Source organism: Pristis pectinata, chromosome 9, assembly GCF_009764475.1.
Source record: "Pristis pectinata isolate sPriPec2 chromosome 9, sPriPec2.1.pri, whole genome shotgun sequence".
NCBI lineage: Eukaryota > Metazoa > Chordata > Chondrichthyes > Rhinopristiformes > Pristidae > Pristis > Pristis pectinata.
Window position 1 is genome coordinate 63814488 of NC_067413.1, and position 12614 is coordinate 63827101.

The window sequence follows — 12614 nt, forward strand, 5'->3', positions numbered from 1 at the left end:
TCAGAGGCCCAGCTGTCTCCTCCCTTGGCAGTCTGGGATACACCTCAGACCCTGGAGATTTATTCAGATTTTGCTCCAAGACATCCAACATTTCCCTCCCCCCCCCCCCCCCAAAATCATAATCCCTCCCCCCTTCTTACTGTGGCTGTCTCTTTAGTGAATATCCTGGCTCCATGCACAAATTGCCCCTTTGGAACTTAAGGGGACCTACTTTTTTTCTGGTTACCATCTTGCTCCTAAATACCCTTCTAAAATGCCCTGCGATTCTCCTTAGTCTTGCCTACCAGTGATATTTCATGGCCCCTTTTTTAAGTTCTCTTCTACAGTCTCTACGAGGGTCTCTCCTACTTTCAATCACCTATACTGGACACATGCTTCCTTTTTCTTCATTTAAATTCTCACTATCCTTTGTCATCCAGAGTTCCCTAATCTTGCTATCCATACCTTTCACACTTAAATCCAATAGTAAATATGTCACTTGCCAGTAATGAAGGAACAAACAATTACTAGCGAACATATGGAAGAGAATAAAATATTGATGACAAACATGTTTTCAGATAAATCTGTGATCTTGAAACCACATACCTGCTATTCTTGGAGCTCCCACAGTGATGAAATGCCCTGTTAGGGGACAGGAGAGAAAACAATTAACAGGATTGTTTACATAGTTCTGCTTTTTACAAAATGGTCAACAACATGCAGCTGAAAGTGGCAATGACACAATATTGATTCCAGCAATTCAGTCCACCAAGAGCTTTTGGTGTTGTGCCAGACTATCCAGGGTTAACAGGGAAGCTCCTCATTTTGCACTCCAGGAATAGAGACACCTGACTTTAGAAGTAATCTCAAAGGAGATTAAAGTATGTCCTGCAGCCACATCCATTAATTCATTAAACAACAAATCACAGGCCACGCATTCATATTTTCCTACACATCACATCTTGTTGGAAGTGTGCATCTGACAATGACACAATGGTGCAAATTTAATTGCCCTTATAGGTAACTACAAATCAAAAAATTGCAGATGCTGGAAATCTGAAAGAAAAACAGAAAATGCTGGAAACACGCAGCAGGTTAGACAATTTTTGTGGAAAGAGAAACAGCTAACATTTTAGGTTGAAAACCCTTCATCAGAACCCAGAAAAAGAGAAAGATAAATACTGTACACCTTTGTACTTATTCAGAACTACCCTTGAGTTGGAAACTGGTTGGTAAACATAAAAAACTCTTCCAACATTCTGTTAAATTGACTACTTAAGGAACTGGATCCAAAGAACAACAGTATATATTATATCTTTATTGTTATTTAACTTATTTATAATGACTTCAAGCACAGTGGATTTAGTTTCCTTCTAGCTACCAACCACAACATCTTGTATTCATCAATAGTCTTCAACAAAGCAAAATCTCTCATTGCTTCACAGGAAATATTCAAATAAAAACTATTATATATTTTTAAATTAAATCTTGCCACATCAGTTTGCCTAGATGGCTCCTTTAGTTACACAAGAACATAATAAATAGGAGTAGGTGGCCATGTGGAAACCTCAGGCCTGGTCTGGTATTTAATAAGTTCATTTCTATGGTGTCTGGTTTCTTTATGTAACCATGTGGGTAACAAACTGAAGCAGGAGCCCAACAACATAATTGTAAAACAAGGACCTCTCCAGACTGGTTTGGCAAGCCTCTGCACACAATTGCTGCTACTTGGAGAGCAGTTGATCACATGACCCTGTACTTAAGGAGGTAGCAGCCTTAAAGTCAGAGACTCTTTAACAGCCAATGTTAAATAAACACACTGCACCACCCCACCCTCCACTTTATAAAAGAAAGAACTGGGGATGGTGATAGCACAGGGGTCAAATTACCAGACTGGTCACCCTGAAGGCAGAACTAACAACCCAGAAATTTCAATTAATCTGGATTTAGAGAAACAACTAGTCTCAGTAATGACGACATGGTGATAAAAACTACTGGCTGGTTGTAAACACCCCTCAGCAGAGAGAGAGAGATCAAGAATTTTTTAGATATTAAGAGAGTCAAGTGATATAAGGTTATGCAAGAAATTGAACTGAGGTAAGAGATCAGCTTCCATCTTATTGAATGGCAGAGCCAGCAATGAGGAGCTGAATAACTTACTTCTGCTTCTATTTCTTGGTTCTTTGGTGGGTAAGGATAGTAGACTTCCTTTCCTATGTAACTAAAAACAAGTCATTGGAGGAAATCAGTGAGTCAGGCAACATCTGTGGAGGCAAAAAAGTAGTCAATGTTTTGGGTCAAGACCCTACATCAGGACTGATGCAGGATCTTGACCCGAAATGTCGACTATCATTTTGCCTCCACGGACTCTGCCTGACCCACTGAGTTCTCTGCCTTTGCAGACTAGTGACATGTGCCTCAATTTGTCATGGTGTATTGAATGGACACAATTGAGCCCAAAAGTTACCCTGACAATGATAGAAGGTTTCCATGGCCATTCTGGCTTTTGTCTCTCAGTGAAGGTACCAACATTACAGCACTCTCGTTTTACTCACAGAATACACATCTGCTTCCTGTATCAAATGGAATCTCCACATTTTCCAATGCCCTTTTCATGACTGTAGCAATCTTACACACTTTTATTCCTGTGAGCTACCATGTATTTAAGAGATTCGCCTATTCATGTTTGTTGGCAAAACCAGATGCAAATCAATCTCGGAGACCCAAGAAATTCTGCAGATGCTGGAGTCTGGAGCAATACACAAAAAAGTGCTGGAGGATCTCAGCAGGTCAGGCAGCATCCATGGAGGGAAATAAACAGTCAACTTTTCAGGCTGAGATCCTTCATCAGGACTGGAAAGGAAGAGGGCAGAAGCCAGAATAAGAAAGTGGGGGGAGGGGGAGGAGCACACACAGGCAGGCGATCAGCTGAGATCACGAAAAGGGAGCAGTGAGAGAGGGTCTCACGGAACTCCCGTTGAAGAGAGGAGGAAAACTTCTTCAGGTTAGGCATCCCTGGAAGAGACTTTGCAGTGGAGCAGCAAAACGGAGACACAAAAAATTCTGCAGATGCTGCAAATCAATCTGATAGCACACAATGTGAAAACATGCAGAAGTAATAGTGAAGTGAAAAATCCTTTAACTCAGCAGTGAAGTCACTAATTGTTTTCTTGGACTTTTGGTTGCAGGTTCCAAATCTGTAACTTACAAAAAATTTAGCGGGCATGGGGTTAAAATGACTTCATTATATTACAACAACTTTATTGTACTAGCCATCAATCGGGCTGCAATGTGGTGGTAGATTAATTAACTCGGTAAAAGGATCCTGGCCCATTTCCACAAGAAGTATGGAGTCTGCTTTTGCCCATTGATGGCTTCAATATCACTCTCAGGCATGTGTCTAAGTAGGTATTGAACACTTCCTGCATCCACCCTTGGATTCTCCTTATCACTTGAATTCTTTTTGTAACTTGTGGGTGAGGAAGTCAACGGTGTCTCAGATGTAGGAATTCCAGCAACAGCATAACTGTTCATTTCAAGAGGCCTCTCCAAATTAGTTCGGCAAGCCCTTGCAGATAACTGCTGAAACCCAGAGAGCAGTCAACCAAATGACTCAGTGGGTAAAGAGGTAACATACTTAAAGCCATAGTCACTCAATACTATAACCAGAATGAATAATTTGATCTTGGCCTTAAATCCACTGTCTTGTCTGCTTCCCATTACCTTCAACTCCCATAAAGTCTAAACATTTTGAATGATTCAGCCTCCTCAGCTGCCTGAGGGAGAGAAAATTCTAATGATTCACCAACCTCAAGAAACTCCTCTGCATCTCCGACTTAAATGGATGACCCCTTATTCTGAAACCATACCTGCAATTCTAGGTTTTCTCCATGATATTTTTATAGGCAGAAGGGACTAGTTTAGTAGGCTTTTAATTACTAGGTTAATTAGTTTGGCACAACATTGCAGGCCGGAGGTCCTGTTCCTGAGCTGTACTCTTCTATGTTCTATGAACAACCTCCAAAGCAAATGTACCCTTCCATAAATAATTAGACCAAAACTGTACACAGTACTCCAGACGTGGTCCTACTAATGCTGTGTTCATTTGTAGCAAGATTTCCCAACTTTTGCACTCCCTTTTTGTAATAACAACTGTTCCATTTGCCACCTTAATTATTTGCTCTACCTGCATGCCAATTTTGAGGAAACCCAGAAACCTCTGGGTTGAAGTCCCACTTTACAAATTATAGATCTATGCAATTGAAAAGGAATAAATGTTAAGCTTCAACCACGTGCAGAGAATAATTTCATGTAGCAGAACAGACAGTTTATTTTTGTTTCAATGGATTAACATTAAAAGATTTCTCCAAAAAAATCCTAATCTGCACTTCTGCTATGCGAGGCTTGGCTGTAAGTGTCAAAGGCAAACATCAAACACATTTCATTCCCACCAACCTACACAGTCCTCATTTATGTTTAATTCAACTCATGATTAAGATAAATGAACAATAGCAAAAAGCAGATTCACTGTCCCAACACAGCTTACAGAACAGCACTGGATAGTTGCTAAATCTACAGTTCAGACCACTGTGCCTTCAAACATCAGGAGAGGCAAAAAGAGAGAGAGAGAGAGAGAGAGAGAGATGAGAGAAAAAGAGAGGCTGAGAAAGTGAGAGAAAAAGACCAAGAGAAAGAGAGAAAGGAAACGAAAGAGCAAAAGAGAAGAGAAAGTGCAAGAGAGAGAAGTAACAGTCATAACCACCATTTGCATTTCCCATGAGGACAAATGAACTGTAGCACATCAATGGATTTCCAGATATTAGAGAAATCAAGTGATATTGGGGTAGGGCAGGAAATGGTGTGAGGCAGATGATTAACTATGATCTTGTTAAATGGCGGATCAGGCTCGAGGGGCTGAATGGCCTACTCCTATCTTATAAACATTGTGTGTTTATTACTAGGCTAGTATTTCAGTAGACATAGTGAGTAAGTGGATTCAAAAGAGAAATCTATATCCAATCATGAATGAATACACGGTTGGTGTCTTTTTAGATCATTATGCATTGTGAACTAATATATAAGTTAGTAGCAGCAGTAGGCCAGTGTCTCCACCATTCAATGAGATAATGGCTGATCCGAATGTAACCTCAACTCTGCGTTCCTATCTATCCACAGTAACCATTCACCCACTTGCCTCAGAAATAAACTTTGCTTCCATTGCTCTTTGAGTTCCTAAGACCCTCCATGGGAAAAAGATTCACCACATCTATGTCTTAAATGGGCAACCATCATGTTTAAACAATGACTCCTATTTCAAGATTCTCTTACAAGAAGAAACGTCCTCTTTACATCCATCCCATCAAGACCTCTCAGGAGTCACCTTTCATTCTTCTAAACAGAGACGGATATAAACCTAGCCTAGTATTCAACAAGATCATACAACATTCAAGCATGGTCTTTCTACAGCCTTATCATAAACTATCCCAAAGTCACTTTGCAGGAAAAAAAACACTCCTTCCATCGCATAAGGCAAAGAAATAAACTTCCGAAGTGAGGGAATTTCCACAAAACCCTGCTCCAATTGTAGCAATCCTGCTTTGACTAATGTACAGATTGGGAAATTATGCTTGCATCACAGATATCTGATCCCATGAACTTACCTTTCAGTATTTGTACCACTGGTAATTCATTATGTTTCATTTTAATTATGTATTATATTTTTAACTAATTCAAACCAAGTTGAAATCTAAATATAAAAGATCTGATTGTGCAACATTTGCCATTTATATGGAATAGACAGGAGAAGCTGAGCACACTGACATGTGGTTTTGGGTACAACATACAAAGTTAGGGAATAAATGTTAGTCTCAAGTTCTGCTTACTCATGATATACAAAAAAGACAGTTTGATACACAGAAACACGGAATTTTCTTTTTTGCTTTGAACATAATTTACACAACATTTTCCATCAATTTTTTTGTTCACTAATACTCTAATACAGATCTGCAAGCCTATCTTCACAACAACTGGAAAGGACATAATTATTGCCCCTTCCTAACCATTCTTGAACTGAATGGCTTTCATTTCAGAGGATATTTAGGAGACAACTGCAGGTCTGAAGAGACCGCAGGAGTGTTGTGTACAGTTTTGGTCTCCTTACCTAAAAACATGGATATACTTGTCATAGATAGAGCACAAAAAAGATTCAACAGACTTATTCCATGGATGGTGGGTTTGCTGTACTTGGACAGATTGAGTAGTCTAGGTCTCAATGAGAGAAAATCTCATTGAAACTTACCAAATTCTTAAACAGCTTGATGGATCGATGTGGATGGACATTTCTCCTGGCTGAGGAGTCTGGAACCAAGAGTTGATCTCAGACTAGGGGGAAGGCCATTTAGGACCGAGATGAAGGAAATTTCTTCACTCAGACGGTAGTGAATCTTTGGAATTCTCTACCTTGAGGGCTGTGGAGGCCCAGTCATTGTGTTAGTACAAAACAAAGATGGCTAGATTTCTGGATATTGTTAATCAAAGGGACATGGGGATAGTGCAAAACAATATAGCTGTGATAGATCAGCTACGATCCTGATGAACGGCGAGACAGGCTCAAGGGCCTAAATGGCCTACTCCTGCTCCTAAGTCCTATGTTCAAAAGTTATTCTGATTACAGCAAGTCATGTTTGTTGTGCAACATCTTCTGATGTCTTCATTAATGAACTGAATTTTCACATTCCCTTCCACATAGTAAATACTTCTTGGTCTCAATTTCGTTTGGCAAAATGTTGCAATAAATATAGATTTAATACTTAGGAATAGATACAGTGCCAGGTGCCAACGTGGGCAGTGAAAAGGTTGTAGAAAAGCTTGGGGGATATAAGCAGGTAAAGTGAATTGGCAAGGACTTTTCAGATAGAATATATTGTGGAAATATGTGAAGTCATCCACTTTGGTGGAAAAAAAAGTGAAATATTGTTTAAATGGTGAGAGACTGAATTAGGGGAGTGTGTTCCTTTTTACTACCTTCTCTCTGAAGTGCCTTCTGTGATCACTCCTGCATGACCCAGATCTAATTTTAAGATAATGCCCACAAGAGGAAATGATCCATCTCAGCATATCCTTTAATTATCTCAAATAGCTCAGTTAGATCATCCCTTAATCTTTTATGGTCAAGAAAATATAAAAGCAGTCTCTGCAATCTTATCTCATAATTTAACCCTTTCAGCTCCGGCATAATTCTAGACAATCTGTGTTGCAACTACTCCAACGCCAAGGTAATATATCTTTATTAGTCACATGTACATCAAAACACACAGTGAAATGCATCTTGGCGTAGTGTGTTCTGGGGACAGCCCACAAGTGTTGCCACACTGCCGATGCCAACCACTTCCTAACCCATACGTCTTTGGAATGTGGGAGGAAACCGGAGCACCCAGAGGAAACCCATGCAGACATGGGGAGAACGTACAAACTCCTTACAGACAGCGGCCGGAATTGAACCCGGGTCCCTGGTGCTGTAATAGCATTATGTTAACCGCTACACTACCCTGAAGTATGGCATCCAGAACTAGATACAATGTTCCTTATGGTGTCCAAAACTGGAGCTCTTGACAGATACAAATCAACTACCACAGCCTGTTCCATCCCTGATATAAAAGTTAATGGAATCTTTGTTTTTTTTGGACTTGCTTAATAGCATTCAGTAATTTCTGTACTTGGAACCCTAATTTCTCTCCTCAACCCCAGTTCCCAACTCTACACCATTTAGAAAGTATTCTCTGCTTTCTGGTTCTTTTTTTTCTTTTTCAATCCTTTTATATTAGTTTCTAAATTAATACAGATTAATATATAACATTGATGATTGTACATGCAATACAAAGAAATCAAGAGAACAATCATGGCATAGATAATCATAAAGAATAGCAAAATATAAAAAAATCTTTAGATCTCATGATCTCAGTAGATGAATATAATATAAAAGAAAGGAAAGAAAAAGATTTATTGTGTATATAAAAGAAAAGAAAAAAAATCCCCAAATCAATAAAAAAAATTGTAAATAATATAACAAACCAAACTAAAAAGAAAATTTCCAAAAAAAGGACAAAAAAAAGAAAAAAAACTGGACTGAAATTTCTCAATAGAAACAGAGCAATATTATGTCATCAACTCCGTTCCTCTAAATTGAAAAGTTATTGAAAAGGGATCTATATCATATGAAAGTATTCTTAGGCCCAAACAGAATGGTTCTTCATTGAACTCCACCCAACACAGTTCTACTCACTCATTTGACTCATCAATATCACTGTGATATACTTCATTCAGTCCTTCTGTGCCAATAACTTGGGATCATCAGTGAGCTTGGATATCTAGCTTCCTGTTGCTTCATCTAAGTCATATATGAACACGGTGAGATGGTATTTTCTTAGTGCGGCCCTCAGGCTCGAGGATGCCTTGCTTCACTCCAATCCTGTGGGTAGTGAGCTGGTTCATGTGTGACTTATAGACTTAGGTGGGGCAGGTGTTGGTTCAATCCCTGCATTCCTTCACTCACCTTTCATTCTTTAGGTCAGGGATTATGTTTTGTACACCTCTACCTTCAGGTGGCTGTACAGCAGTTTTATTTTCCCCTTGAAATATGAAGGCTTATCAGTCCAAGAATAATAATGATGAACCAGCTCTCACATCTTCTGGTCATTCTTTTTAAACTGATCTCAGCTCTGCCTGGTAGAGTTTTTTTTACTTGTTATTTTTGGTGGGTTTCAAGGTACTCCAGGCACTGTGGTTGTTTTGCAGCTCCTGTATTTATTGGGATTTGCCAGGTTGTCAGTGAGGAGCTCTCCTTCCAGGGTCCTTGATTTTTTGCAGCCACATTTCTGTCTTTGTTTTATTTTGGGTCCAGGTTGGAAATGACAGACTGGATTAGTTAGTCTAGTAGCTGACAACTCCTTTCACGGCTAAAGTAATGCAGACATCCCTGTGGCCCCTCACTCAGATAACAGGTAGCAGGTACCAGCACTGGGAGTGAGGTTTTACCATGAGGGCTTGTACATGTTCCTCTGATGAATCAGGGTTTTGGTTATCATAATAAAAAACAGAAAATGCTAGTCGGGAAGCATCTGTGGATAGGGACACAGGGTTAACACTTCAGGTCCAGGGCCCTACATCAGAACAGAGTCCAGACCCTAAAGGTTAACTCTTTCCACAGATGCTGCCTGATTTGCTGTTTCCAGCACTTTCTGTTTTTACTACAGGTTTCCAGCAGCTACAGTTGTTTTGATTTTCATTTACTGTAGTTTATGATAAGGCTGAGTTCCCAGGGTTTTGTGAGGACAATGACTCCACTAAAATAAACCATGTCTGCTTCTTCTTTGGCAATCACATCTTTCCAGACAATTGTGTCCTTTAGGAGTTGGCACTAAAGTCACCAAGAAGGATCAAGGCTGGACAATTCCTTTTTGGCCTCATTCATTGCTTCCATGATTGGGTAGAAGTGTTACCAATTTGAATAAGCATTCAATATCTCTACCTCAACCAGTTTTTTTCTCTCTCTCAATCTTGCACTAGTGTTGTTGTTTATTTTGCACACTTGAAAAGTTTATAATTTATGTTAATTTAAGCTTATGTTAACTTATGTTTGTCCTTGACTTGTACTGTGCTGGTGCTGCTGCATAAAGCTAATTTTCATGGCATTTATACCCTGTGTATGTAGCCTATGACAACAATAAACTTGAACTTGAATTTCCTCACCAAGCCAATAAATGCCTCCAGTGCTGTGTTCACATTTTGGTCATGTATCTTATTTAGTATCTTCAGTGAATGCCTTCCAGAAATCCTTATAATTAAGTCCATGACCTCTATTAGCTACTACGTTCAAAAGCATCTCAAAAAATTGGGCACAGCTGAAATTTTACAAATTCATTCTGGCTCTTAATCAGCTCACATTTGTCTAATGCTCAGTCATTCTGTCCCTAATGACCGATTCTAGCAGATTCCCCACAACTGATTTTTGACTAATCAGCCTAATGTAGTTTACCTCACACTTATTGAATAGTGGAATGACATTGGTAGTTTTCTAATCCAAGGGAACACTTCCTGAGCCACGTGTGTTTCTAAAGATCATGACCAATACAAATAATTTCATCACCTACTTCTCTTAATGCACTCAACTGAAAACCAACCATCTTTATTCTCAGTTCCTCCACCTGGAGTTTTCCATTGTTTAATCTAGTTAGTATCTCCTTTTGACTTATTTTTGATTCTCCTTGTATCTCACTTGTGAAGACCAATACAAAATAGATATTAATATGCCTCCCATTTCGTGATTTCAAATTACAAGTGTTAATGTCACTAAGGAACACATCCTCTCTCTCTCTCTATGTATAAACTTTGTTCTTGACATTCCTCACCAGATTGCTCTTGCATTCCATTTTCACCCCCTTGCCACTTCCTCTATATTCCTTTATCATTCTTTATATATCTCCCAGTTCATAAGATTGCTATTGTTCTTTGCCTTTGTGTAAAGTTTTTAATTACTTTGATATAATTACATCCTTCTCTTGTTGACCAATATTTTTTAATTACAGTGGTATAGCTCTACAGGTATGGTTGTTCAGTTATTTTGAATGCCTCCCACTGATAGTTCATAGTTTTCTGTTACTAGTTTAGTTCAGTCTTTTGTGGTTAATTTCTCCCTCATTTTTCCAAAGTTAGCCTACCAAAATTTAAAATCTTGAACTCAGACTTGCCTTCTTCCCCTCAAACCTATTGTTTAATTCCACCACATTTGCTAGGTATTTCCCTACCATTAGACTGACAAGTACAGGTTCATTGTCAACATAATGGATTGTTCATTAAAAAGTGCCCTGTAAAATTGATTTTGATGAATTTTATTCACATTAGTAAATTTATTTCTTGTTAAACAAGAAGTGCAGCATTCTCCACACATGCTGCATGCTGCCTGATATATATTTAAAACTGTATCAGCATACTTTTATATAATTAATAAAACTATGAATATATGCACAGAATTCCAACAGATGGAGCTCTTGCAGTGAATGAACACAGTTTGGAGAAGAGAAGCCCCAACCGTAGAAAGGAGAAAAAAAATTGTATTTACATTAGTGCTATTGGCAAGTCTCCAACTATACCAAAGCAGTTCTCAATGAAATGATTTCTAAATATTTCATTGTCAGGAATCATGGTAGCCAATTAAAGTTCAAGTTTCATAAACAGCATGTGAGTAAATTACCAGGTAATATTGGCCCACATGCACTGATTTTTCTTCAAAAAGTCTGTGGAATATTTAACATCCATTCAGGATTTCAAATGGAGCAACCTTTTCATTTCCAACTGCTTATCTAAAAACCTCCAGCAATGCTTTCCCTCAATCCTGCATTGAAAAACAGCCCAGATTTTACCTTCAAGTTTTTGGAGTAGATCATGAGCTCTCCTGAATCCTATTACAAAGCTAAGATAGACATCATGACAGCATAAGTATGGATAAGAAAGGCCATTTATCCAATCTCAGTTCAATAAGACAGAAAAACATATAATGAATATCTTTTTTAAGAAATGCCCTAGAATATTTAGAGTTTTCTAATAATGTACCATAGGAAAACCTTATGTAATGTATGTTACAAATGTTATTATTGAACAATACTCATACGTAAATGAATTAAATTCACAAGACAACAACATTATCATGTTTAAATCAGGTTTCAGATGAAGCAACCTGCTGGATAAAATGAAGCTGGTTTGCCCTAAGTACAGGTTTAGAGGCATATGGGCCAAATGCAAGAAAACAGGACTAGCTTGCTGGGCACCATAGTCAGCATAGAGGAGTTGGGCTCAAGGGCCTGTTTCCATGCTGTATTACACTATGACTCTATGATGTTCCATTGATCACTCAAACTTACTGGTGCTGCATAAGCATTAATCAGTAAAATTCAACAGATTAAATCAGGCTCAGGGACCCTGCTGTGAATGGCAATCAAGGCTCCATTTAACTGAAAGTTGGCCATGGAGTACGACATTAAAAGAAAACAGTGAGTGCTGTGAAGGTTACCAGTGAAATAGAGAAAAGGAGCTAGGCAACTAGAAATAGCCTCCTTCTGTATCATAATAAATAAGCAATGTCAACGAGTTTACTTACTGGTGACTCCATTTTCTCCATTCGGGGGTGGTGTATTTTGTTGTTCCTTCATTCTGTGAGAGCCATCATTATCTGATGTATCCATTGATCCTGGTGGACCTGCATAACCTACTTCCCTAAGTACACCATGGCTTGTTCCAGTGGCGGGTGGAAACTTAGCTGTTTTGGATGGAAGTCTCGGTGACTTGGGTGGGCCTGGGGGTCCTGCTTGTCCTCTTTCCACTTTTAAAAAAGAAAAAAAAAATCAACAGTCATTTCAGATCCATCACTATGGTCAAAACATCAATCACTGCTTGCACTGAGAAAATTGACTACATAATCCAAATTAACCATAGAAACTTAAGAAGGTACCAGTTTAATTCACTGCCTAAATTAGCTGATCTCACCAATGCCAAAATGATAGACAATCAACAGGTTTGGCAGCGATGACTTTTGCAGTCAAATAGCCTGTTGACAAATTATTATTGGGCTTAGCTATGATGGC

The 12614-nt window shown here is 38.8% G+C and overlaps 1 protein-coding gene across 1 annotated transcript in view; it reads right to left on the bottom strand.

Moving 5' to 3' along the window:
* Positions 1-12614, bottom strand: part of LOC127574402 (EMILIN-2-like) — a 64909-nt gene that overhangs the window by 6727 nt on the left and 45568 nt on the right. The window contains exons 5-6 of the mRNA XM_052023401.1: positions 12131-12352; positions 586-621 (exon numbers count right to left, since the gene is read on the bottom strand). Of these exons, the coding sequence (XP_051879361.1) occupies positions 586-621; positions 12131-12352 (258 nt within the window). The remainder of the gene's footprint in view (positions 1-585; positions 622-12130; positions 12353-12614) is intronic.